Below are 26,598 nucleotides of genomic sequence, written 5' to 3'. Positions count from 1 at the left end.
TTGTATAGAGATGATGCACTGAGCGATGGTAACTGAGTCACTGAAACTGCAAAATTTTCTTTGCAGGCCCTAGCAGGCTTGGCTCAGTGGATAAAGCGTCAGCCTGCGGACCAAAGGGTCCTGGGTTCGATTCTGGTCAAGGGCACGTACCTCAGTTGCAGGCTCCTTCCTGGCCTGGGCCCTTCCTGGTCAAGGCGCTTGCAGGAGGCCACCAATCGATGAGCTTCTTTCACATTGAAATTTCTCTTTCTTCCACTCCCTAAAAATCAATGGAAAAATATCCTCACGTGAGAATTAAAAAACAAACAAATAAGTTTTTTCTTTGCAGAAATAATTCCTTCATTTAACAAACACCTAGAGCAGTGGTTCTCAACCTTGGCTGCACATGAGAATGTGGCCCCACCCCATAACAAAGAAACAGAATGTCCGGAGGATGAGGCCCAGAAATCAGGATTTTAACAAGATTCCCAGGTGATTCTCATGTGCAGCCAAGGTTGAGAACCACTGACCTAGAGAGACAGAAAGCAAATCAGTGGCTGCCAGGGAGGGGATGGGGGAACAGGCAGTGACAGCTACTGGGGATAGGTCATCTTTTCAGTGGTAAGTTTCGGGTAGTCCCAAAAACATTGTGAATGCACAACATGCCACTGAATTGCATACTTTTAAATGTTAATTTTATGTGTTTTAACCACACACACATAAACAAAAGCTGGGAGAGCAATTTCACGCACAAAAAACCCTACTTTACATCTCAAAGAATTGAGAGCTGTGGTAGCAGAGCCTGGATTGAAGGAGAGACTTTCCAGTTTGGTTTCCTTGGGCCCGGCCTGGTCACTGTGCTGAGACCTCCCCCTCCCCCCAACGGAGGGAGAGAAGGGCGGTCACCAGGCCAGAGCTCCCGGCAGGCAGCAGACTCGAGTGAGGATTTGGGGAAGGGATGCTCAGGATGAAGCAAAAGAAAACCTTGGTGTGGGAAGAGGCGGGGGAGGGTCAGCTGAGCACACACTGGGACTCAGCCAGTGGCGGGTTCCAGTACTGGCTCTGGAGTGTACCTGGGAGTGAAGTGATGCTCAGAAAGCACTGGAACAATACCTGGGCCACAGACATACTGAATATTTTGACTTTAATAGACAGAGGTGGTTGTGCAGTTCGTAAGTGCATTCTGGTTTAATCAACACCTGTCCTCCAGGTGGGAAAATGGCTCCCATAGCTCCTGGCTTGTACCAGGCAGAGGGGTGACCGAGGCAGGTAAGGAGGTAAGTCGCCTGAGGTTGGAGGGAAGATTCTCCATAAGCTCCCAGGATGGACATGCAGGTCAATCGCCCCTCCCTGAGTATGTGGTTGGTCTCCTAAGACATGGCTGAAGCTGACCAGGTCAGTGCGCCTGGCCCCGGTCTGCTCACAGAGCCCGTCACTGCAAGAGGAATGACAAAGCCAGGTTTATTGCTCCGATTAAACCAGCGGACACAGAAACCGCGGGAGGACGGTACAAGAAGTTGGTGAACATTTCCTCAAGGCCACTGCTGAATTCTTGGCACCTGGGAAACTGACCCATGCACTACAGACGTGCTGGTCACCTGCTCACAGGCCAGCCCCCTCCCCCCCACCCGGAGTCCAAAGTTCGAGCTGCAACACAAGGCTCTGGGGAGCAGGGCTCCTTCTGTCCATGGTGCTGCCTGAGGAGTCCCCTGCAGAGGTCTGAGCATGGAGGCAGGGGCTGCGTCCTTAGGAACGTGTCTTGGAGGAGGAAGAGGCTGCCTACTTCTTCTTGGCGGGGGCTTTCAGCAGCGCCAGCTTCTTGGGCAGGCTGGTGCTGGCTTTCATCACCACATCATGTTCAATCTTCTTCCGGATCCCGACCTCCAGGTCCTGAAGGGGCAACCGAGGGACCATCAGACTGGGTCTGAGGCCGAGGGAGAGAGGGAGGGCCTGACCTGGGGCTGGATCAGTGATGCCCCGCCCCCTGAAACAGCACCTGAGAGTCGGGAGGCTGTGGTTTAAGCCCTGCTTTTGACCCCCACACACAAAATCCTTTCTCATCCCTGGACCTCAGCTTCCAAACTTCTGCTCACTCCCATTTCACTGAAGGGGAAATTGAGGCTCCTGCAGGGAGGAGACAGTTGCCCAGGGTTTGCAAACCACGTGAGGGGAGACTGGACCCTGGCATGCCTAGAGCCTCTGGTCTCAGTCCATGGACAGTCCCTCCTGTCCCATGTCGTGTCCGCTTTGCACATGGGGAACTGGGGCTCTGAGACAGGAATGTGAGCAAGTAAAGGCACAGGGTTAGAAGCCAAGTGTGTCTGGGTCCCAAACTGGTAGTTTAATCACATTCCCAAAACCATCCCCTTGCCCTGCCTGTGTGACCTCCAACGACCACGATCGCCACAGCCAGTACCGCATGCCAGGGCACCGGAGACACAACAGCAAGCAGGACACAGGAGACCCTCTGCCTTCAGTGAGCTGACATCCGGTGCATGTGTGGGGACAATGTAAATGCCATTGTTCCGTTACATTATGTTAAACTGTTCAACGATGAGAAATGGTAGGAGGTGTTACAGAGAAAGGAAAATAAGGGCGAGTGAGTGTATGTGTGTGGGGGAGGAGCTGTGGGCTGCCATCAGGAACAAACTGCTCAGAAGCAACCCTCGCAGTCAGACCTGACTCAGAGGAAGGGAGCCATGTGGACTTTGGGGCAGAAGAAACAGCCAGTAAAAGGTTGAAGTGTGACAAGTAGCAGTTAAAGGGCCAGTGAGGCTGGAGGAAGCAAGGGGGAGAGTGGGAGGAGAGGGCAGTGAAGTGAGGGGGGGCATAGTGTATAGGGCTTTGTGGAGGACTTGGTTCTCCCCACCCCCCAACACCCCCTCAATGAGGTAGAGCCACCAGGGTCCTGAGCAGAGAAAGCAACACGATTGGACTTTTAAGTGCTCACAGGCGCCCTCTGGCTGCTATGGGGGATGGGGGGGGCAGATCAGAGAGGAGAGGGTGAGGGGGAGATCCAGAATGATCCCAAATATTTTGAAATTTGGTAGGACAGACTCTTCCTAAATGAAGACTGGAGGTAAGCAGGCTGCTGGGGACCCAGGTCTTGGAAAACCCAGGCTCTGGGGAAACGAAACAATTTGATGAAGGTTACACACTAGTTCAGTGATGGCGAACCTATGACACGCGAACTCATTTTTTTGGTTGATTTTTCTTTGTTAAATGGCATTTAAATATATAAAATAAATATCAAAAATATAAGTCTTTGTTTTACTATGGTTGCAAATATCAAAAAATTTCTGTATGTGACACGGCACCAGAGTTAAGTTAGGGTTTTTCAAAATGCTGACACACGGAGCTCAAAAGGTTCGCCATCACTGCTTAGTGTGGAATACAACCCAAAACCAGATCTGACTCCACCAAAATGTTTTAATTTTCTGTAACTTCTTAAGCTTAACCCTAGAAATGACAATAACCAACACGGCTAATGTTTCTTTGTGTCTGTGCTGTTATCAGCGCTCTACAGGTGCCCTATGGCCCTGAATCCTTACAACTCTATGTTTCACAGGTAAGAGGCTCATGGTGAACAAATACAGCCAAACCTCGGCTCTCGAATGTGTCCGATCTTGGACAATTCGGTCCTCAACCAAATTCACAGAAAAAATGTCTCGGTTTTGGACCAGACAACCCTTTCAAGCCTCTCAGGCAATAAACAAAGGAGAAAGCGCTTTTGTTGGTGGTGAAAAGGACGATTAGCACAATTTTAAAACACAAAGAGGTCATCGAGAGTGCTAATGTTGCTAAGGGTGTGAAAGAAACAATATCACAGCAACTGAGGCAGGAAAACGGTTGCTTTGGATAATGGAAAAGCAGTTGCCACTGACAGCATTTCGGAGGCAGGGACACATGAACAGGCTCCGATGCCGGATGCTGACCTGAAAGACACCCCTGGAATGAATGCTAAAGTGATTTAAGGTCAGTAGGGGGTGGTTCCGTGAACTTACGAAAAAAGTGTTTAAATTATACATGAAACAGTACATTAGGCATATATCTAAGAAAGGTTTTAAAAAAAGGGAATCATTTGTGGGTCTGGAATGGATTAAATTCACATGATTTCTAATGGGGGCAAAACGACTGGGTCTTCGAACGAATCGCTTCTTGAACAAATTAAGTTCGAGAACCGAGGTTCCACTGTACTACTCGCCCATGGACTACGATTTGCCTCCAGCACCGCCTTCGCGCACAGCTGGGGTTTTCAACTCGGTTCCCATGGCCCCCCACCCGCACCCCCGAGCCCCATGAGAGCACACCCATCCGCACCCCCGAGCCCCATGCGAGCACAGTGACCGCCAAAGCAGCGGAGTGAGTTCGGAATACGTTCCGCGCGCCAGGCCGTGCTTCGACGCTGGCGACCGCTGCGCCAAAGGTTTCCTTAAACCTGCGGCCGCCAACCTTTCGGACCGCGCGGACCACCGGGCGGCGACCGCTGAGAGGCCCGCGGAATAGCAGGCGATGGTCCTGTCCGCACCGCCCGCGGGAGGCTGAGTCGGGAATTCTCCACGACCCATCCCCGGATCCTGACTTCATCCCGGACCCCTCCCTGCACCGACCTCCAGGCTCCAGCCCTCGGCCCCCGCACGCCCCCGCTCACCTTCTTGAGCTTCCGCTGCTGCACAACGCGCGCCTTCTTGGGGGCGATAACACGACCTGGGGGAGACACACTCGCGTGAGGTCAGGGCGCCCAGGCCCACCCCACGCAGCCCCCGGACCGCTCCTCACCTCCCTTCCTCGGGCCCCGGCTGCGCTCCGAGGCCGCCGCCGCCGCCGCCTTGCGCTTGGCCGGCTTCTGCGCCTGGAACTTGCGCTGCCCCTGCGCCATGACGGGACGCGCGCAGGAAAAAGCCGGGCTGACAATTGTAACCGGAAGACGCAGGGCACGATGGGATACACTGGGGCCAGGACGCGCATGGGCGCATGGGAAACAACGTGGCGAAGAGTTGGCGTTCTGACAAAGGCGGTACTTTATTGACAGCGTTTGGCAAAAACTTGAAAGGGAAGTTACAATGACAAACTGATGTTCACTGGGCGCTCATGCTTTGTAAAACGTATAGTTTTATGCACTTTGTATGTAAAATTCAGTCCAGAACAAAAATGAGGTGAGTTAGGCACTTACTGGGGCAAAATTTAAGGGTACCCAAAAATTCTGTAATCAAGATAGTGTTTTCAACATTTAAAAGTAACATTTTAATATTTAAAAAAATCAAGCCGTTAAACTACTGCTTGTAGATTGGTGGTCTGATGTTGCAAATAAAGTTTTATTGGGACAAGGACTGGTATCAGAGGTTAGGGTCAAGGTGTGCAAAGGTAGGCTTCCATTCTATTTAGTATCTTGGTATTTTGTTCCTCATGTATTTTCTTTTTAAAATATAGATCTTATTGATTTTTTAGAGAGAGGAAGGGAGAGGGATAGTTAGAAACATCACGAGAGAAACATATATCAGCTGCCCTCTACTGGGGATGTGCCCGCAGCCAAGGTACATGCCCTTGACCGGAATCAAACCTGGCACCCTTCAGTCCGCAGGCTGACACTCTATCCACTGAGCCAAACCAGTTAGGGCTCATGTATTTTTCTTGCATTCATTTTGATTTTTAAAAATACTGCATGAAAGTATTATCTTGGTTACTAAGCTTTTTGGTGTCCCGTTTAAAATTTTGTGCCTAAGGTGTTACCCTAGTTCTAGTCCTGAGAGCAACCTAATAAGGCCGTAGGTATTGTCCCATGTTATAAATGAGGAAACCACAGCAGGGAGAGGTGAGGTGACTTGGCCAAGATCACACAGCAGAGAGTGGCAGAACTGGGATAGGACTTGGGTAGCCTATCTCCAGCTGCTGCACTTTTAAGAGCCATGCAACGACTCTGTCTGCTATCCCTGCTCTAGGATGAAGTGTAATTGGTGGAAGGTCAGCTTTGGGGCAGACTATTCAATACATTTTATTATAAAGCCTAGGGGGATGGAGAAGTGTATGGAGAGCCAGGTTGGTTACTTCTGGGGTCCATCTAATGTCCCCACCCTCAGGAGATGGTGGTGCTTAGGGCTGCCTGGAGTTCTTTGGGGGTAAAGACACCCAGCTCTGTGATGATGCCGCCAGTGATGAGGTCATGGGGGGTGACATCGAAGGCAGGATTCCAAACCCCAATTCCTACAGGGGAGAGAAGGGAGGCAAGAAGGTAAGTATTTGCTTCTGTGAAAGTTCTCCAGTTGTTGTCACCTGTCCCCCCCACACCCATGGTGGTTGTTGGAGTTAGGGAATTCTTGAGAATCTGGGGATACTTATCCCAAAATTGCACGAAGACATGGGCTTTGGTACCCAGTAACAAGTTTAGACTCCTCTCCGCACACCATTCCTGAATTGTCACTAAGAAGGTTTCAGTCTTATATATATCCATCCTACTCTTGCCTGGATCTCTTTTCGAACCTCCAAGAATCCACTCCAGGGCCTTTGCATGGGCTCTGCCCTCTGCCTCGAAGCTCTACCTCAGATATGCACAACTCAATGTTTCATTTCCTTTACTCTTTGCTCAAATGTCACCTTTTCAGTGAGAAGGTCTCTGATCATCTTGTCTAAACCCCCTGTACAGACACTTCCTTGCCTTGTTTATTTCTCCTCAGCCCTTACTTCCTATAATTGTGTTATTTATCTTACTGTCTGTCTCCCTGACCAAACTGTCAGCTCTATGAGGGCATGGAGTTTTGTGTCTTTTTTCACTCCTCTATCCCAGCACTTAGCATTACTCAGGGGCTCAAAAACATTTGCTAAATGAATTACTCAGCGTAGACCACAATTTCTTACACAAGAAGCTGCAAACTGGTGGCCTTTTTTCTCTGGCTCACAGCTGTTTATTTGTTAATCCTCAACTGAGGATATTTTCCCCCCATTAATATTTAGAAAGTAGAAGGGGGCAGGAGAGACAGAGAGAGAGAAACATGGATGTGAGAGACTGACCGAATGCTGGGGATCGAGCCTGCAACAGAGGTACATGCCCTTGACTGGAATCAAACTCGAGACAGTTCAGTCCAAGGGCTGATGCTCTAACCATTGAGCAACCAGCTAGGGCAGGCTCACAGTTTTTTGAGTCCACTGAATTAGCTGCTACCTTTCAAAAGGTGGGAAATTTCATATATTAAAAAATATATGGCTTCTTTTGGAAAAAACAGAAGACCCACTTCTCTGGGGCCTGCATTCCTGTGACCACTGGCGGAAGCAGAGTATCAGGGCCCACAGACTGCACCTTGCCCATGACACTTATGTCTTGCTGTCCCAGTTTTATTTTAGTGGGTGTGGGTTGTCAACTCTACTTTCCACAGTCTTAGGGACTATGACCAGTGCTAATTATGCCTCTAGGAAAGCAGGGAAGCGAAAAAAGAAAATGAGAAAAAGTTTTTCAGAATCAATGTGTCCTTTTTAAAAAAGCAGTAATGAGTCGCAGCAGAAAACAACAGACTATTAGGACTTCCCTCTGCTTAGTTGTATAGTGTTTTTTTTAAAAAATGTTTTTATTGCCGAAACCGGTTTGGCTCAGTGGATAGAGCGTCGGCCTGCAGACTGAAGGGTCCTGGGTTCGATTCCGGTCAAGGGCATGTACCTGGGTTGCAGGCACATCCCCAGTAGGAGATGTGCAGCAGGTGGCTGATCGATGTTTCTCTCTCATCGATGTTTCTGACTATCTCTCTCCCTTCCTCACTCTGTAAAAAATCAATAAAATATATTTTAAAAAAATGTTTTTATTGATTTTAGAGTGAGGAAGGGAGAAACATCAATGAGAGAGCAAAACATCAATTAGTTGCCTCCCACACCGGCCCCAACTGGGGACTGAACCCACAACCTGTGCACATGCCCCGACCAGGAATCAAACCAGTGACCCCTTGGTGCATGGGACAACGCCCAACGAACTGAGCTACACACTGACCAGGGCTGTACAGTTTTGTTTTTTTAAAGCTTTTTCTTTTTAAAGTTATTTATTTTTTTGTTACTCCTCACCCGAGGATATTTTTCCATTGGTTTTTAGGGAAAGTGGAAGAGAAAGACAGAGAAACATTGATGTGAGAGAAACACATTGACTGGTTGCCTCCTGCACGAGTGCCCAATGAGAGCCTGGGCTGGGGAGGAGCCTGCAACCAAGTTATGTGCCCTTGATCGAAATCGAATCCGGGACCTGTTGGTCCGCAGACCGATGCTCTATCCATTAAGCCAAACTGGCTACAGGCCCCCATCTCTTCAAAAAAAAATTTTTTTTTAGAGACAGGAAGGGAGGGAGAGAAGGGTTGGAAACATCACTGATGAGAATCATTGATCGGCTGCCTCCTGCATGCCCTCTATTACGGATTAAGCCCAGAACCCAGGCAATGACCCTGACTGGGAATCAAACCATGACCTCCTGGTTCATGGGTCGATGTCCCACTACTGATCCATACTGGCTGGGCTGTATACTGTTATTATTTAAAAAATATGTATATTTTTATTGATTTCAGAGAGGAAGGGAGAGAAAGAGATAGAAACATCAATAATGAGAGAGAATCATTGATTGGCTGCCTCCTGCACAACCCGCACTGGGGATCAAGTCCGCAACCTGGGCACGTGCCCTGTCTGAGAACTGAACTGTGGCTCCTGGTTCATAGGTGGATGCTTAACCACTGAGCAACACCAGCCAGGGTGCCTGTAGGGCTGGGCCTATTCTCCAGGTCATGTGGGTTAATTCACTGAAGGCCCTGGGATTTATGAGGTAAGTCATAATAACAGCTCTTTTATAGATAGGAACACAAGGGCTCTTAGGGATGAGAGAACTTAGGCAACCTGCCCATAGCTGCACAGCCAGGGAGCATGGGGAGGCTGAAAAATATGCGTGTCTCTTCATAGGCACTTGGCTGAACAGGATTCTTATTTGTTCTTCAGGTGAGGAAACCGTGGTAGAGAATGGCAAGACACTTTACTCAAGGTTTCTCAACTCCTGAGCTGGCCATTCTCACCTTGAATTTGACTTCCAACATGTTTCTGTTTCTAAAACTGGCTTGAGCCGAAACCGGTTTGGCTCAGTGGATAGAGCGTCAGCCTGCGGACTGAAAGGTCCCAGGCTCGATTCCGGTTAAGGGCATGTACCTGGGTTGCGGGCACATCCCCAGTAGGAGATGTGCAGGAGGCAGCTGATCGATGTTTCTCTCTCATCGATGTTTCTAACTGTCTATCTCTCTCCCTTTCTCTCTGTAAAAAATCAATAAAATATATTTAAAAAAAAAATAAATAAAATAAAACTGGCTTGAATATGAAGTTGCTTGTGCCCTAGAAGGCTGATGACACCCCAAATGCTGCTTGCCTCCTGTGAAGGGGATGGGTACCTAACTGAAGGTGCCCAGATCCTGGTACCCCGCTGAGTGATGGCTTACCGGGTGCTGCAATCCTGACCCCGTTGACATCGGTCAGCTCCTGGCCGGGGCGCTCCTCAATGACAATCTGCTGGCCCGTCTCCAGACGGAGGTCACATGAGGAGCTGGGGGCAGCTACGTAGAAGGGGATGCCATGGTACTTGGCGGCGATGGCCAGCTGGTAGGTGCCCACCTTGTTGGCTGTGTCACCATTGGCAACCACACGGTCAGCTCCCACAACAACAGCTGGGGAGCAAGATGTCGGGGGTCATCACCTGACCCTGGATGCCCGGAGCCCTGAGTGCCGGTGCCCTGCCTGCTGGCACCCCACTGCTGACCTGACACGTCCCGGTGAGCCATGGCAGCTGCTGCCATGCTGTCAGTGATGAGGGTGGCGGGAATCTGCTCGTAGACCAGCTCGAAGGCTGTCAGCCGGGCCCCCTGGTTGTAGGGCCGGGTCTCCGTGCAGAAGACATGCTTCAGGCGGCCAAGGTTGTGCAGCGAGCGGATCACACCTGCAGGACCCGACTCACCAAAAGGCCAGGATGAGACAGAAAGGGACAAATGGACAGGGTGGTGGCCCATTAGTTGGGGGCACAGATCTCCACAGGCTCCCCATCCCCAGGCCCTTGTGGTGGCTGTCCCTCTGTCCAGTGCATGTGCGCTTAGAGAACACCTTCAGGTGAGTCCTTCCTGACCCTTCCATCTCACATAGCAACCTCCACACCTCTGACCTCTTTCCCGGTTTTTCCTCTTTAGTATTTATCACCTTCGAACACAACATATATATTTACCAACTTGCTTTTGTCTGTTCCTTCTACTTTCCTTTCCCATTGTTCACTGCTGGCTCCCCAGCGCCCAGAACTGTGCCTGGCAAATAGTAGATGCTTAACAAATGTCTGTTGAGTGAATGAAAGAATGCTTGTGCTCATGAATGGTGGGACACATAGTAGGTGCTTAATAAATGCTGAGTGAATAAAGGAATGCATGCATGCATGCAGGAATGGCAGGGCACAGAGTAGGCGCCAATATATGTTGAGCAAATGAATGAATGATGTCTTGCCATCAGGGCCTCAGTCCCCAAGGCCCCAAAGTGGGACCCAAGCAGGTAGAGAAATCTGGGGAATTTAGGATCAAGTGGAATCTGCTGCCTTGAGTCCCAGGACCCAGTCCCCCCTCTCCAGGTCACTGCTACCCGTCGTTCCTGGGGGACCACTCCCTTTCCCTCAGTTCTCTTGAAATCCACATTCTGCCCACTCAGGACTGGCCCATCAAGTGGTTGATCTTGGATGGGCAGGTGACCCCATCGTAGCTCTGAGTTATAAGGAGTCTCTTCAGGCATTGCTGGCATAGGCTCCTTTCCTGCAGATCTGAACATGGCTAGGCCCTCTGCTGACCCGTGGACCGGGAGCAGGACCGGGACAGGAATAGATGGGTCCTAATGCGAATTTTTTGAACTCCTGGATCCAGCTGTACCTGAAGCCACCTTCCTATTTCTGTACAAGAAATATTTCCATTTTGGGGGTGGGGAAAGTGGTTTGGGTTTTTTTCTTTTGAATCCAAAAGGGGCCCGCCCCCATCCCCCTGAACATCCACTTACTCACCCAGGGCTGTGCCGTAGCCAGCAGTGGCCAGTGCACCAGTATTACAGTGGGTCAGCACGGTGATCTTGCTGCCCGTGGGGGCTGCCCGCTCCAGGAGGTGGTGGGCTCCCAGGTCTCCAATGCTCCGATTATCCTTGAGGTCTTTCTCCAACATGTCTTCAGCGAAGCAGATCACTCTGGGGTCGACAAGGGACTCTCAGCCTCGGGGCCGAGGCTGGCCCCTCCTTCCTGCTCAACTCTCTTGCTGAAAGCCTCTCACAGCTGTGTGGCCTAGTCCTTCTGCTTTTGCCGCCTGTCACTCCATTCGCTCATGCGACACCTTAACTGAGCACCTGTGTGCGAAGCGCTGGGGGGCCCAGCAGTAACCAAGACAAAAATCTCTGCCCCTATGAAGCTGACACAAGTGGGGGAGGCAAAAAAAGCAGATAATGAAGAAAAAGGCAGCAGAGTCAGGGGGGTGGGGTAGGGGTGAGGGGATGAGCTGTAACATATGGGGGTGGGGAGGTGGGGAAGACAGAAGCCTTAAACCTGAAGGAGGGGTATCTGCTCTAGAGAGATGGCATGTGCAAAGGCCCGGGGGCAGGAGCGAGCCTGGTGGGGTCAAAGAACATGTAGCTGGAGCAGAGGGGGAGAGTGGGAAAAGAAGAGGGCAGGGAACGGATAAGACAAGAACCACAATTCCTCAAAAGAAAAAAAACCAGCAGAAGGGCATGGGTTGGGATGGGGAGAAATGGGGGGGGGGGGGGGGGGAGAACCAGCAGAAGGAAGTGGTACTGAAAAGGACCTCCAAGGGCAACGGGGGGCTGGGCATGTTCAGGGGAGGCACAGTCATGGGCTTGAGTCCAAGTTCCTGGGGCCTGGGGTGGACTCCCAGACTTGTCTGTGTGACCTTGGACTAAGTGCGCCATATCTGCTTCTCATCTGTAAAATGGGTCGCTGTGCGAAAAAAATGAGCCCCTGCTCAGAGCAGTGCCTGGCACAAGGCGCCCTACCTCTCCCGGACGGCCTCCTCCGTGGCGCCCTCCCGCTCGGCCTCTTGGGCTGCGGCGTCGGCCAGGTCGCGGGCAGCGCGGGCCATGTTGACGGCGGTGGGCCGGGCGGTGACCAGGAAGCTCAGCGTGTCGCGCACGAAGGCAACGAGCGCGCCGAGTCCCGGCCCCCCAGCTCCGGCCTGCAGCTCCACGGCCAGGCTGAGGCACCCCACGAGCGCGATTGCAGGCGCGCCGCGCACCTGGAGGAAAGGCATGGGAGTGTCAGGGGCGCCAGGCGAGGGCACGCCCCACCCCCAACCCCGTCGCTGCACCCCACCTTCATGGCGCGGATCGCCTCCCAGGCCTGGCGCACCGAGTCCACCTCCTCGTAGCGGCATTGCTGGGGCAGCAGCAGCTGGTCCAGGACCTGCAGCGAGCCCCGCGAGTAGCGGATCGCCTCCAGAGGGGGCATGGCGCCGCCAGCGTGCTCCCTGGGTCCCGGGCGCGGCGGGCCGCGCGTGTGGGCGGGGCCTCCGCCGGAAGGAGGCGTGTGCGCACACGACCCTACTTGTTCCCCGGGCGCAACAGTCTACTCCCACGGTCCTACCCCCATTTCCGGGCCAAGCTCGGCGTTAGCCACCCCCTCGGAACCACAAAGGCGTCCCTATTCACAGGGCCTGGTGTTTGGCGTCTGGCTGGTTATGCTATGACCCCCCCCCAATCCCAGGTGGGCTCCACCAGGCCGGAGCAAGTGCTGCCGGTTGTCTTTGGTAGAGAAAGGCCTTAATTGGGGATGTCAGGAACTAACGGGCTCTCGCTGCTGCCCTGAGGCTTCACTGCCCCATTGGGGAGCAGGGCTGGTGGTCTGAGTACGAATTCAGCCGGAACCTCAGCCCCAAGAGGGTTGCGTTTGTTCATCGCTGTTTCCCCTGGGGCTAGAACAGTGCCTGGCGCCCTCCCAGCGCTGCATCAGTATCTGTGAAATGATCTTCCTTTCCCAAGGTCAGGGGGAGGTGACAGGCTATTAATTCCTGGTGTATGTGTGGCTATTTTGACCTATTTTCTGCTCAGTTTTGTTTCATTAAAAAAAAAAAAAAAAAGCAACACGCGGGGGCCTTTTTAGTGACCCTTGTAAGGTGTCCCCATGGGCTGGGGACAAGGAACAGCTCACACCTCCTTGGGCACCCCATGTACCTCCCAACCCTGGGCCCCCTGCGCGGTTCCTGCTGCCTGGTCCCCTACCCACCCTTCCCACTCAGCCCATGTCACTTCCTCTGTAAAGTCTGTCCTGATTGCAGACCAACCTGAGCCACTACCTTGAAACCCTCATCACCCTGGGTGAGGACGATCACTGTGGTCACAGCTGTAGCCCCGGCATCACCATTTGCTATGAGAGGCCTGCCAGCTTGGTTGGATGGTGGGGTGGGGTAGAGGGGCAGCCCCTGGGCCCATGTAGTAACCGGAGGCAAGGGCAAAGAAGCAGGGCTTTAATAAGTCTTGGGGGGAAGGGGGATGTCCTACACAGCACACACACCCGCTCCCCCTCTTCAGGATCAAATAAATAATTCCATCCCTCGGGAAGGCGAGGTCTGAGGAAGGGGTAATGTCTGAGGTCTTGGAGGGCTGGTGGTCCAGTCCCGTAATCACTCACTCTCCGAGTCTGAGTAGTCAGCCACAAGGGAAGAGTTGAGGGTGTAGGGGTGTGGCGTGTCCTGGGGATCGGCTGCCTCCTGGGAGGAGCCTGATGAGGACCCGGGCCTGTCCTGACAGCCCCCAGTCTGCCCTTGAGGTTCCTTTGTCTTGGGGGTCTTGGCTGTCTCCTGAGAGCAGTCTTGGGGGGATGTGGGCATGTCCTGGGTGGTGCCCTCTGACACCTGTAGCTTCTCAGACGTAGAGGTCTCAGCAGCATGCTGTGGGCTCTCTGAGGTCTCCCGGGACTGCCTTCGAACAATACCCAGGCCCCCCACGGTGATGGGGGAGCCAGCAGGTGCAGATTTGCGGTTCTGGGCCAGCTTCTTCAGGACGCTGCCAGCTTTGCTGCAGTTGCTGGGCCCCGAGGTCGAGGGGAACCAGGAGCGGCTGATGATCTCTGTCCGCTTGAGTTTCTGCTTGTCCTCATAGGCTGGGGGAGAGGAGGGGAAAGAGGTCCAGAGCCACCCTCTGCCGGGTCTGCCATTCAAGGCCGGGACCCCCCATCTCTCCCCATCCCAACCCATCCCTTCAGCCCCACGCACAGTCCAGCGTATGGAACTTGAGCAAGGCGGCCAGCCTGCGGTCGTCCTCTGTCTCAGGCACCAGGGGGATGGCCAGGCTCGCCTTGGCCTGCAGAGCCTGGTCCCTCTCCTCCTCCTCCTGCAGGGCTTTTTTCTTTTCCTGTTGGGGGAAGTGAGGTGGGTATCAAAGCATGTCTCTTCCATGCCTGTTGACTCACAGCATTGCTCCAGATCTCCGGGTCTGTTTCCTCCCCTCAAAGCTCCCACTATGGCTGGGCCACAAAAGTTGCTTAACAAATGGGAGGCACAACTGTTATTAACACGTGTACCATCAGTTCTTCACTCACTCATTCCACAAATATTTACGTAACGCCCATCTCGTCCCAGGCCTTGTTCTAGACACTGGGAACACAGCAGAGAGCAGACAAAATCCCTTGCCCTTGTGGAACTGACATTCTAGTGGGTGAGTTCGACAAATGTGATGGGAGAAAAAGAATACCAGGAAAGGGGTAGGGAGTGGCCAGGGGATTCAGCTTTAAATGTGATACAGGGTGAAGAAGAGGCTCAGGGACTGTCTCCCTGAGATCACATCTGAGAAAAGACATTTGAGTGAGGGGCCATGTGGGAATCTGGTGGAAGAGCGCTGTGCAGTGGAGGGAAGAGCCTGTGCAAAGGCCCTGAGACGGAAGTATGCTGGGAGCTGCTGAGGAGATGAGGAGGCCAGTGTGGCTGGAGCAGAGTGAACAAGGGGAAGGTGGAGATGGGGGTGGGGAGGGGAAGGGGCAGATCATTCAGACCTGGGGGGAAAGACTTTGGCTTCTACTTTAAGTGGGAGCCACGGAGGGAAGGTTCTGAACACAGGAAGGAGGTGACTGACTCAGGTGTTCATAGGTGTCCCCTGGTGGGGGTGGGGGAGAAACAGAATGTTGGGATGCGAGGGGGAGAGCCTAGAGACCAGGGCAGAGGGACTGTGCTAGCCCAGGTAGGAGATGATGGGGGTGGCAGAAGCAGCCAGATACCAGATAGAATTTGAAGGTCCAGGCTGACAGAATTGCTAACTGGAGATGGGGAGGGGGAGTGAAGTCCAACTCTAAGCTTTGGGAATTCTGCCTAGGACAGATGCCTTCTTCTTTTCCTTTTAATCCTCACCCGAGGATATGTTTTTATTGGTTTTAGAGAGAGAGGAAGAGAGAGAGAGAGAGAGAGGAGAGAGAGAGAGAGAGAGAGGGATTGGTTGCTTCCTGTACACATTCCAACTGGGGATTGAACCCGCAACCTAGGTATGTGCCCTGACTAGGAATACCCCCAACCTTTTGGTATATGGGATGATGCTCCAACCAACGGGGCCACCCAGCCAGGGTGGACAGGTAACTTCTTTATTGAGAAGAGGGGATGTGGGGGTGGGGGGGGGGTAGGGTAGGGACTGAGGTAGGCTCACTGGCATGTTATGTTTGAAGGTCCTTCTACCAGGTGCAGAAGCCCAGAAGGCAGGGGACACATAGCTCAGGGCAGAGGCCTGGCTGCAGGGAAGCACTTCTAGTACCAAGTAATTAGTAAGAAAACTGGAGCCCTGGCTGGGTAGCTCAGTTGGTTAGTGTAGTCCCCATACACCAAAGTTTAGGGTTTGCTCCCCAGTTAGGGCACATACCAATGAATGCATAAATAAGTGAAACAACAAATTGATTGTTCTCTCTCCCTGCTCTCTCTCTCTCTCTCAAGTAAATAAAAAGAGAAAAACAAACTAGTAATTTTACTCCTAATGATGACCACAGAGTGATCAGAAAAGGAAGCAGGGAGAGATGGGAGCTGTAGGATAGTGAGGGAACTCGTGGCCTGTGGGTTTAGCCCTAATGCTCCTGCTTGGGCTCCATCTGCAGTGTCCTGGGCACAGTCTACCCCACAGAGTGAGAGGAGGAGGAGAAGGTTCTCATGGGGCCCTGTCAGACCCTGCAAGGGTGAAAAACCCATTTATACGGGTGAGCTACTCGCCAGGGCACTAGTTTTCACAGCCCCACCAAGCGTTTTTGGCACAACCTCAGTAGCCACTGTGGTCACTGATGGCAACAGCCTTTACCATTTGTACCTGTGCCCTCAGTGACTCCCCACGCAGGTGCAGATATCCTGCCCACACATTATGCAAATTGAAATATGCATTTTATTATAAGTGATTTCCCCTTTTTCCTCATAGTCAGCACATGTTAGGGATGGTTTTGGAGATTATTTGGGGCAGGCTGGCAGTCTATGGATTTTGTTTTGGGACAGCTGAGTGGGCCCATGAATGTGTGTTAGGCGTTGACCAGTTGGTCAGTACCCTGACACCCACAGCAGGGTCAGGCTTCACCCGGGCCCTCGCTTGAGGCTCGTTTACCCTTGGAGATCTGTTCAAAGCGAAGCCCAGTCCCCACAGGGGAAGGCGCTACGAGCTTAAAAATAGCCGCTGGGCTAGGTGCCTCCCATGAGCGCTGTGAGGTCTTCATGATGCAGGTGGAAAAATTAGACTCAGTGGATGAAATGACATGTGTATAGCTAGCATGTGGTGGGGATAGGGCTGGACCTGGTCTTAACTTGCCATGTGAGCGATGCCAGGTGCCCCTGCCTGGGGTTCCAAACCCGGGCTGGAAGCCACTCACCCGGAACCTTTTCCGCAGCATGCTGTTGAGGGCAAAGTCGTCCTTCCAGGCGCTTTGTGCCTCCTGGATGTGGCTCAGGGTGGGCAGGGCCTTCTTGAGTGTGCTTCGGTCGGCCTCCCCGTGCTCCAGACGGAACATGGCGTCTGTCTCCAGCTTCTGCTTCTTCTCATGCTCTGCAAGGGCGGGAGTGTGGCTGGGCCTTCTGGGACCCACCTCAGGCTCAGGGTCAGGGTCAGGCTCAGGGTCAGGCAGGGGTGGCTCTGGGGCTGCCTGAGGTGCTCACCTGTCGTCAGCACCTGCTCATTGTCCGCCATGTCCCAGCGCTCCTCCTTGCGCTGGGCACCACTCACGATCACATAGTCACAGTTGGCAGGGTCTGTCTGCATCTCGATGTAGTTGATGCAGAGGTGGCATTTCATCCGGAATCTGGGAGGTGGGCAGGAATGAGGACATTGCAGCCACCCCAGGCTGCCATGTGACCCCTGCCTGCTCCCTTCTACCTGTGCGCATCATTCAACAAGTATTTACTGAGCATCTACTACCCACCAAGATCCATACCTGGGGATACAGCCCTGGGCGAGACAGACATGGTCCCATTACGCCAGAACTAACCTCCTGTCTGGAGGTTATTCATTCACTCATTTGTTCGCTCATTCATTTACTCAACAAACGCTCCTGAGCTCGGCTGCTCTGTGGCTGCCAGGGACATAGCAGTGAGACAAACCAACCTACACTTGGAGGGGTGAACATTTCAGCAGGGGCCACACTGCCCACCAAGGCACAAGCAACCGCAGTGTGGGGTGGGACTCGCCACTTGAGAAAAGTCCTCTTTGAGAGGTGGTGGTGGAGTAGAAACCCAAGGGAAGGGGCCTTGCAGATGTCTGGGGAAGACTGAGTTCCAGGCAGACGGAACAGAGGCGGAGCCTCTGGGTAAGAGAGAGGGACAGTGAGGAGCCCGTGTGGCTGGTGCAGAGTGGGCGAGGGGAAGTGTGGGAGGTGAGAGCAGGGCTGGGATAGAGCAGGGTGTTAGGGGTCTTGTGGGCCATGGGGAGGTTTTACTCTGAGGAAGGTGGGAGCCATGGAGGGGTCTAGACAGAGGGGCATACTGACTGACACACCAGGATGATGTTCAGGACAGAACACAGGTGATGGCCATCAGGAAGAGGGAACAAGCTCCCCTCCCCTGAAGACTCCTTTACAGCCCATTTTCCCTGTGGCCACCCATGTGTCTCTGAGACACCTGCCAGGCTGCCTCTACCTGTAGATCGGGGTCGTGTAGTAATTGCCCACCTTCTTCTTTTCTGCGTTGTAACGAACACCTGCAAGGAGAAGGGGAGAGTGGAGGCTCAGGCTAGGCTGGAGCCCATGCACCCAGGTCGGGGGTCGGCAGGGGGGTATTTTGCTCCCCTGCAGGGGAGGCACCTCAGGAGGGCACTGAAATTCAAGGCAGCAAAGAGCTGTGTTCAGACTGTGTGACAGGTGCTCAAGCCACAGAGGAGGGTAGGCAGGAGCCAGAGGGTCTGGGACGAACCCTAATTCCACCACCTATCAGCTGTGTGAGCTCAGGCCAGCAACCTCATCCCTCTGGGCCTGTTTCCCCATCTATGCAATAGGGATGATCAGAATGCCTACTGTACAGGGCTATTGTGAAAACTGCAGGAGCTAATAAAACACATATTGCTTAGAATAGGGCCTGGCTCAGCAAGCATTTGAGAAGGGCTGGACTTATTATTTTCTAGAGAATTTTCAGGTTTTTTTTTTATTATTTTGCTAGTGATATAAATTCTTGACTCTGTATGACCTTGTTTATCAGTGAAAAATACTTAAACTAGAAAAACAGAGCTTGGGCTGGCGAGTGGTGTGGCTTAGCTGGGCTTTCCTCTCCTGGGTCCTGCTTCCATTCATGTCCCGGAGGGCGATCCATGTGTGGTGGTGTCAGGCCAAGCCCCACTTTTTGTCCCTGAGCGCCTGGTGGCCGTTAGGGCGGATTCCCTGGCTGGGTCTGACCAGGGAGACACCACAGGGCTCACCTGTCCTCCGGGTGGTTTGGCCTACCCCTTCCTGCACTTCCACAGCCCCTGCCAGGAGAACTGGATCCTCTCACTGGGAGCCATCAGCTCCTGTTTACAGACTGAGCTGCTCCCCTGGCCCAGGTGCTGTGTGAGGAGCTGAGGGAGGCGCCGTGAGGATCCCAGAGGAGGAAACAAAGTCAGGAGAGCTGAGTCATCTGACCAAGGCTGAGCAAGACCCTGGACCATGCCTGTCTGTCTATCCATCAGTGCACCTGTGGCACAGTCAGGGGTCCAAATGCTAATGGGGACAGTCAAGGACAGTGACAGCAGCAGACTGAATTTACGAGCCCTCCCATACGCCACGTGCTGTCCACTACACTATTTATTTATTAAAATATATTTTTATTGATTTCAAAGAGGAAGGGAGAGGGAGAGATACAAACATCAATGATGAGAGAGAACCATTCATCGGCTGCCTCCTGCACATCCCCACTGTGGATTGAGCCCACAACCCGGGTATGTGCCCTGACTGGGATTCAAACCGTGACCTCCTGGTTCATAGGTCGACCCTCAACCACTGAACCACGCAGGCCAGGCTGTGCACTACATACTTTATATGCCACACAGGTGGACACTCAGACCATCTGAATTTTACAGATGGGTAAACTGAGGTACACAGAGGCTCAGTCACTTGTCCAGGATCACTCAGCAAGGAGATGAATGCAAAGCCTGGCCTCCCCACCGCTCTGCAATGAGGCATCCGCAGCCCGCCAGTCACTTGGGTGCCACCTCCTCCCAGACTCCTGATTCGGAGTCCCTGATGGTTAATGGGCTTCAATGTCTGTGGGAGTGAATGGGTGGGCTGGGTGGGAGCAGGGGGTGGGTGGAAACTCACCCATGCCAATGTGGTTCTTGCAGCCATCACACCAGATGTTATATGGCATCTCGAATCTACACAAACAGAAAACAGCTTATTTGCTTTTGTCCACTGGGCTCTCCCTTAGACTCCACACCTGCAACTCTGGCCACAGCCGCACTGCAAAGGGCGCACACTGAGGGGGATAAAGAATGGTTGACGAATGTTCCTATAGCCAGGCCAGGCCAGGCCAACAGAGACATTCAGCTGAGCCCTGGACTTGTGAGCAATATGTGCTTATGGTTTGGTTATGTGGCAACAGCTGACTGATATGGTGACTCTCTGCTTAACAGAATTAAGATCCTGCAGCACTGGGCACGTTGGAGTGCTGAATTCTCCTGAGATTGAGGCCAGGTGGCAAAAGGGGCAGGGGTTCTCAAGCCTTACCTGATGATGAGGATGCCCTGGGACAGCTTCCGAGCCCGCTCCCGGAGCGGGTGGCTGTTGTGGTATCGGTTGAGAGAGCCATGCTGCACAGGGAGGAAGGAGCAGGTTAGCACTGCTAAGCTGGGCAATCTCACGCTCTCCTGCATAGGCTGAGAGGGGCCTCTTTCTTATGACCTACCCGGGGCAGTAACAGCACAATGGGAGGCACAGAGGCCCTGGTGAAGCCAGTGCGGTTGGGCTCATGAGTACATGAAGCTGAATCTCTCCTCTCCCATTTAAGAGCTGAAAGCGCCGTGTGACCCTGGGTAGAACCTCACCATTTGCCTTCCTGAGTCCAGGTTCTGTAATTACCTCTGGGTGTCGTGGGGAGAACTAGGTGAGATGACAATACTGGCAAATGTTTACTGGCTACTTTACGTGCGTTCTCATTTTAATCCCTCAGCAAGTCTGTGAGGACAGGTTGTTTTATTTCCTTTTTGACATGGGAAACTGTGGCGTAGGGAGGTTGAGTCAAGGCCTGGGGCCATGCACCCAGATCGCACTGATCCACTCAGCAGACTGACTCAGCCTCTATATATGAGGACACAGCCGTGAGCAAGATGGAACGTCTCTACCCGGGTGGAGCCAACGTTCTAAAGGGGAAATGGACAATACTCAAGTAAACAGACAGTGTGTCAGGGAGTTAAAGGGGCTATGAAGAGAAACAAAGCACTAGGTAATGGAATAAGAGAATGACACAACGGTCAGGGAGGCCCTCGGTGAGCAGGGACCTGAAGGAAGGGGAAAAACCCTGTGGTCAAATGGAGGAAGAGAGTCCAAGCAGAGGGAACAGCAGAGGGTGTGAGGAGACCAGAGGGGCTGGGATCTGCCCCAGGGCCTGAGTGCCTGACCTCATCCTGAGTTCTGCTGGAAATACGCCAAGCTGAGCACAGAGCAGAAGGTCACTGATGAGAGCCATGTTCACCTCTGGGAATGAAGACTACCCCGAGATGCGTGCCACCAGAGCAAGGCAGAGCGATCTCAGGGTCGCCCATGCTCTGCGGCTGTGGCTCCGGTGATGAGGATGCCGGGGACAGGCCTCACCCTGCCCCGTGAGGTCTCTGCCATCATGGACATGGGGAGGGAAGCCTGCCTCTTACCTTTTCAGGGTTGAAATCCGGAGGGTAGTACTTGTTTACACCTTTCCTCTCACCCTGGAAAGCAGAAGAGACATGACTCAGAGAGGGTCCTGCAGGACACCTAGTGGTGCAGCCTTGAGGGGCGGGACCTGGATGCGGGAGACTGAGGACGGCCCTGGGCCCCGTGTCTGGTCGAGGACTGGTGACCTGGGGGAAAGCCCACTGTCGCTGCCATGGAAAATTCCACGAGGGTTCCACTCTCCTAGAGCAATGGCTTTTGTATTTTTGGGGGGTCTGACTTACAGTAAGACACATTTAACAATGCAACAGGGCAGACATGCCTGCAATACAGCTGAGGCACAGGTTTCATGAAAGAACCCTTACCCTGGCTGGGGAGTCTCTTTTCAAAAGCTGGCAGCCACCGGCTGAGATGACTGAATGACCCACCAAAGCAGTGGGTCTCAAACTTGGCTGCACATTACCACCACCTGAGGAGTTTCTAAAATACTGCTATCTGGGATCCACACCCAGAAAACTCCTGACAGAGGACCTGCTCTGGGGAGTGGCGCCTGAACACTGGGCCTTTAAAAAGCAACCTGGAAAACATGTTTAAACAAATCCTTGTCCACAGCAGCAGCATCCCCAACAGCCAAAAAGTGGAAACAACCCAAATGCCCATCAATGGATAAATGGATAAACCAAAGGTGGTCCATCCACATATTGGAATATTATTCAGCCATAAAAAGGAATGAAGCTCTGATACATGCTACAACCTGGGTGAACCTTGAAGACATTACGTTAAGTGAAAGGGGCCAGATATAAAGGCCAGATGGTATATGATCCCACTGACATGAAATGTTCTGAATAGGCAAATCCATAGAGACATGAAGCAGACTAGCGGTTGCTAGGGCTGGAGGAGGGGGGGAAGGGGAGTGCCTGCTAATAGGGAAGGAGTTTCCTTCTGGGTGAGGGAAATGTTTTGGAAGTAGTTAGAGATGGTGGCTGCACAACATTATGAATATGCTAAATGCCATGGGAAAATACACTTTAAAATGGTTAATTTTGTTATGAGAATTTCACCTCATTAAAAAAAAAAATCAAAGAAAGAAAAAAGCTTCTGGGGTGATTTTAATGTGAAGCAAACTTTGAGAAGTACTGCACCAGAGGATCATGAATCCAGAGTTTGAAAATACCATCTTAGAGCTCAGGGACAGGGAAGGGCTTTAGGGGAGGAAGGGGCTACTGTGGGGGTCTAATGAAGATTAGAAAAGAACCCCAAGAAACACAAGCCAGTCTACTCACCATCTTGGGAGCTGCCTACGGGTCCTCACCCTCAACGTGGCCAATCTGAAAAGATGACAAGACACTGATGCGGGCTGTGCTGTGTTGACCATCTGCCCAGTCCCACGCTCCTGGGGAGCCGGGCAGAGGGGCCACGGCTTCCCTGAGAAGATGCTGTGGGCTGGTTAAGGTGGTGTCGACTCCAAAGAGCCTCCCCCCAGGGGTCCAAAGAGCAGCGTTTGTTGGTTTAGAAAGAGTGTCCTGTCCACTCGCCATCCAGCATATATTCACAGCTAACACCTCTCACCCCTCCATGGCCCCTGCCATTGCTCCCCTGGACCAGGGCAGCCGCCTCTCTCTGGTCTCACTCTGCCCGTAATTCCCACGGTCTGGTCATCCCACAGGGGCTAGGAGGATCTTTTAAAAAATAAATCTAAAATATCGCTCTCCAGTTTACACCCCTCCAGTTACTCCCATTGCTTTGAGAATCATGTTCCCCCCTTACCCCCCTGGCTATGTGCTATGGATCCTCTGCCTCCCTCTCCAAGCCTGCCTCTCACCCCTCTCCCGCGTGCTCACTCTGGCTTCCTGGCTGCCTTTGGAGGCTAAGCAGGTGCAGGCCACCTGCCTGAGCGCTCCTCCAAGAGCCGTCTGTTCTCTGTCACAGGTCTCAGCTCAAACATCACTTTTGTCAGAGGCCTCACGGGAGTCACTTCTCCCTGGAGTTCCTATCACACCACCCTGTGTCTGTTTACTTGTCTACAGTTTGCCTCCTCTGCAAGATCTCACCTGGCCATAGCTCTAGCACCAAGGACAGTGCCTGGCCTCTAATAAATTAATTTTGACAGAAGGCCCTGGCCTGTGGCTCAGTTAGTTGGAGTGCAGTCCTGTACACCAAAATGTTGCGGTTTGATCCCTGGTCAGGGTGGGTACAGAAGGCAACTGATGGATGTTTCTCTCTCTCCCTCTTCCTCTCTCTCTAAAGTCAACAAACATATCCTTGGGTGAGAATAAAAAAAAAAAAAAACTAAAAAAAAAAAAAAGCTGATATTGCCCGGCTGGTGTGGCCCAGCGGTTGAGCAGTGACCCAGGAACCAGGAGGTTACTGGTTCAAATCCCAGTCAGGGCACATGCCCGGGGTTGCGGACTCAATCCCCAGTAGGGGCGTGCAGGAGGCAGCTGATCGATGATGTTTCTCTCTTTCTCTCTAAAAATCAATAAAATACATATTTTTTAAAAAAGCTGATATTTATAACAAAAGTTCTGACGGAAGAACCATTGGTAACTGATTGAAATTTCCATAAGAATCGGTGGCAGGTGACACAGGTATCAAATGCAGAGGGTTAGATATCCTAAAACTGGGGGTTAGATATCCCCTACACCCTGCATGTTTGGAGGAGAGACTTTTAGGTCTTGAATTGGGATTGGCGAGGTTTCCGTTAAGGAACATTTAGTAAAAACTGCTGGCTTTCTGGACCAGACTGTCTCTGTCCCAACAACTCAATTCTGCCCATTGCCCAGTTCACAGAAAGTAGCTGTGAACAAGATGTAAATGAATGGGTGCATTGTACTCATATCAATGCAACTGGAATAATTCTCATTTCACATGATTGTCACTCGTTACAAATTATTCTCCTTCTGAGTTTTCCCCAATCATTTAAGAAGTGAGTATCTCCTAACCGGTTTGGCTCAATAGATAGAGCGTCGGCCTGCGGACTGAAGGGTCCCAGGTTCGATTCCCGTCAAGGGCGTGTACCTTGGTTGCGGGGCACATCCCCAGTGGGGAGTGTGCAGGAGGCAGCTGACCAATGTTTCTCTCTCATCGATGTTTCTGGCTCTCTATCCCTCTCCCTTCCTCTCTGTAAAAAAATCAATAAAATATATTTTTAAAAAAAAGAAAAAAAAAGAAGTGAGTATCTCGCCGAAACCGGTTTGGCTCAGTGGATAAGAGCGTTGGCCTGCGGACTGAAAGGTCTCAGGTTCGATTCTGGTCAAGGGCATGTACCTGGGTTGCGGGCACATCCCCAGTGGGAGATGTGCAGGAGGCAGCTGATCGATGTTTCTCCCTCATCGATGTTTCTAACTCTCTCTTATCTCTCTCCCTTCCTCTCTGTAAAAAAATCAATAAAATATATTTAAAAAAAAGAAGTGAGTATCTCTCTTGTGCTAGTCAGGAAGCTTGGCCTAATTGCTTCTGCTAACTTAGTTGTGCACTCTCGAATGGTGACTGTGTGCCAGGCGCTGCACCGAACCTGACATCTTTGCCTCATTTCCTCTGTATTGTGACTATTACTTCCAACTGACTTGGGGACCTAAGGAACTTGCCCAGGGTCAGAAGCTGATGGGGAGGCAGAACCAGGGTGCTCTGACACTGTCCTGAACCTCCCTCTATCTTGGGTCCTCCATCTGTAAAGAGTGCCCCTGGATGTTTTCGCTAACAAAATAGCTAAGTGCCCACTCAGGCTTTGGGGGTCAGAGTTCCCTGGGCTTGAATCTCAGCTTTACTCCTCCCTCACTGGGAGACTGTGGCCAGTGTCTGAGCTTCCCCGAGTTACATGTCCTCACCTGTAAAGAGCGGACGAGGGCGACAGGGCTGACTTTCTGGGGTTGCTGAGGATGAAATAACACAGTGGGAAGGGCCTGCACAAAGTACTGCGTTTACAGGAGCCAGGATCTTAACATGGTCTACCGCCCCAGTGAATGGTACAGCTGAGGCTAGTAGGCTGGACAGATGGCAATCTCTGATCCCTGGTGTCAGGAGTATCCACAGACTGTATTTGCCCAGGACATACTACTGGACTTGGATTCCGACTGTGCTGCTTGCTAGCGGCCTGACTTTGGAGAAGCTGCTCACTCTCTTTGGGCCTCCAAGTATCAACCTGATAAAGCTGCAGTTAAGACTCAGTGAGTTTGCCCTGGCCGGTTTGGGTCAGTGGATAGAGCGCCGGCCTGCGGACTCAAGGGTCCCCAGGTTCGATTCCGGTCAAGGGCATGTACCTTGGTTGCGGGCACATCCCCAGTGGGGAGTGTGCAGGAGGCAGCTGATCGATGTTTCTAACTCTCTATCCCTCTCCTTTCCTTTCTGTAAAAAAAACAATAAAATATATTAAAAAAAACAAAAAGACTCAGTGAGTTAAAGTTCTCAGAACAGCACCTAAGGCCGAATTAACCAAGTTGGTGGTTTTGACTGTTTCTCATGCCCACCGTTTTACAAGAGTTATTTTACAAAATCTTCACCACGACCCAGCGAGGTAGGGGCTTACTGGTTCCATTTCTAGATGTAGTAAACCGAGGGGCCCTGCAGGCATCATATGGGCCAAGGCTGAGTCTGGGGTCACGGCCGTAGCCCGGGATTTGGGTCCGGGGTCACGACTGGGACCTGGGCCGCTCCGGACAACGGGCCCGCGACCCCAGAACCGTGGGAACCCCCGGCGTGCTCGTGTCAGTAGGACGGCTCCCAGACTGGGTGAGGGAGCAGCTTGACACCCCCACTTCACCCCACTCCCCGGGCCCTACCGGCCTGGCCGCCCCTCCGCCTACCAGCCCTTACCTGCCCTCCTCCTGACGTCACGCCGCGACTGTGCCCGGAAGTGGTGCTGGACGCGCCAGAAGGGTAGCGCACTCCCCGCGTGACGTAGCCGCTAGCGCGAGGCGGGACGATGTGGAATCGCAGCGCTGATTGGCTGAGTGCTGAACACGCCTCGCGCTCTCAGCCGCCGGTGTGGACCAATCCGGGACTACCCCTCCCCATCACGTACACGTCAGGATGCCCACCTTCGGTCCCGCCCACTATCCCTGGCCCAATCGCAAGCCAGCATCCCTACCGGCGCCCTCCCAGCAGCGCAAACGCCTGGGCTGAAACCTCAGAGCGAGTGTTGGCAAATGCCAACCAGCACGTGGGAAACCAAACCAGCCCCTTGGTTTTTAACGAGCTAAGGACTGTTTTTCTATTTGTAAATGGTTGGGGGTGCGGGGGAGGGGAAAGTCAAAAGAATAGCATTTTATGTTGTGAAAATAATATGAAATTTAAATTTTAATAACCATAAAATTTTATTGGAATACAGCTAA

At 52.4% G+C, this 26,598-nt stretch overlaps 3 protein-coding genes across 3 annotated transcripts; all 3 read right to left on the bottom strand.

Moving 5' to 3' along the window:
* Positions 1-1,423: 1,423 nt before the first annotated feature.
* On the bottom strand, positions 1,424-5,780 carry LOC308520334 (leydig cell tumor 10 kDa protein homolog). The gene is made up of 3 exons (XM_081092822.1): positions 4,759-5,780; positions 4,631-4,686; positions 1,424-1,869 (listed from the first exon to the last, which is right to left on the bottom strand). The coding sequence occupies exons 1-3, from the start codon at positions 4,856-4,858 to the stop codon at positions 1,759-1,761; spliced, it is 267 nt and encodes an 88-aa protein (XP_080948948.1). The 5' UTR covers positions 4,859-5,780; the 3' UTR covers positions 1,424-1,758.
* MRI1 (methylthioribose-1-phosphate isomerase 1) lies at positions 4,979-12,505 on the bottom strand. The gene is made up of 6 exons (XM_081092821.1): positions 12,311-12,505; positions 11,995-12,233; positions 11,003-11,178; positions 9,737-9,913; positions 9,420-9,644; positions 4,979-6,180 (listed from the first exon to the last, which is right to left on the bottom strand). Exons 1-6 carry the CDS (start codon positions 12,443-12,445, stop codon positions 6,053-6,055), a joined length of 1,080 nt encoding a protein of 359 aa, XP_080948947.1. The 5' UTR covers positions 12,446-12,505; the 3' UTR covers positions 4,979-6,052.
* Positions 12,506-13,444: 939 nt separating this feature from the next.
* Positions 13,445-26,166, bottom strand: YJU2B (YJU2 splicing factor homolog B). Its single transcript, XM_081091458.1, has 10 exons — positions 26,081-26,166; positions 22,552-22,596; positions 21,271-21,324; positions 20,132-20,214; positions 19,724-19,779; positions 18,075-18,135; positions 17,100-17,242; positions 16,817-16,989; positions 14,208-14,346; positions 13,445-14,095 (listed from the first exon to the last, which is right to left on the bottom strand). Exons 2-10 carry the CDS (start codon positions 22,552-22,554, stop codon positions 13,617-13,619), a joined length of 1,191 nt encoding a protein of 396 aa, XP_080947584.1. The 5' UTR covers positions 22,555-22,596; positions 26,081-26,166; the 3' UTR covers positions 13,445-13,616.
* Between the last annotated feature and the right edge of the window lie 432 nt (positions 26,167-26,598).

The sequence above is a fragment of the Myotis nattereri genome (genome assembly GCF_964212035.1).
Source record: "Myotis nattereri genome assembly, chromosome: 5".
Taxonomy (NCBI): Eukaryota; Metazoa; Chordata; class Mammalia; order Chiroptera; family Vespertilionidae; genus Myotis; species Myotis nattereri.
The sequence above is the reverse complement of the archived record's forward strand: the minus strand, read 5'-3'. Positions and strand labels throughout refer to the sequence as shown.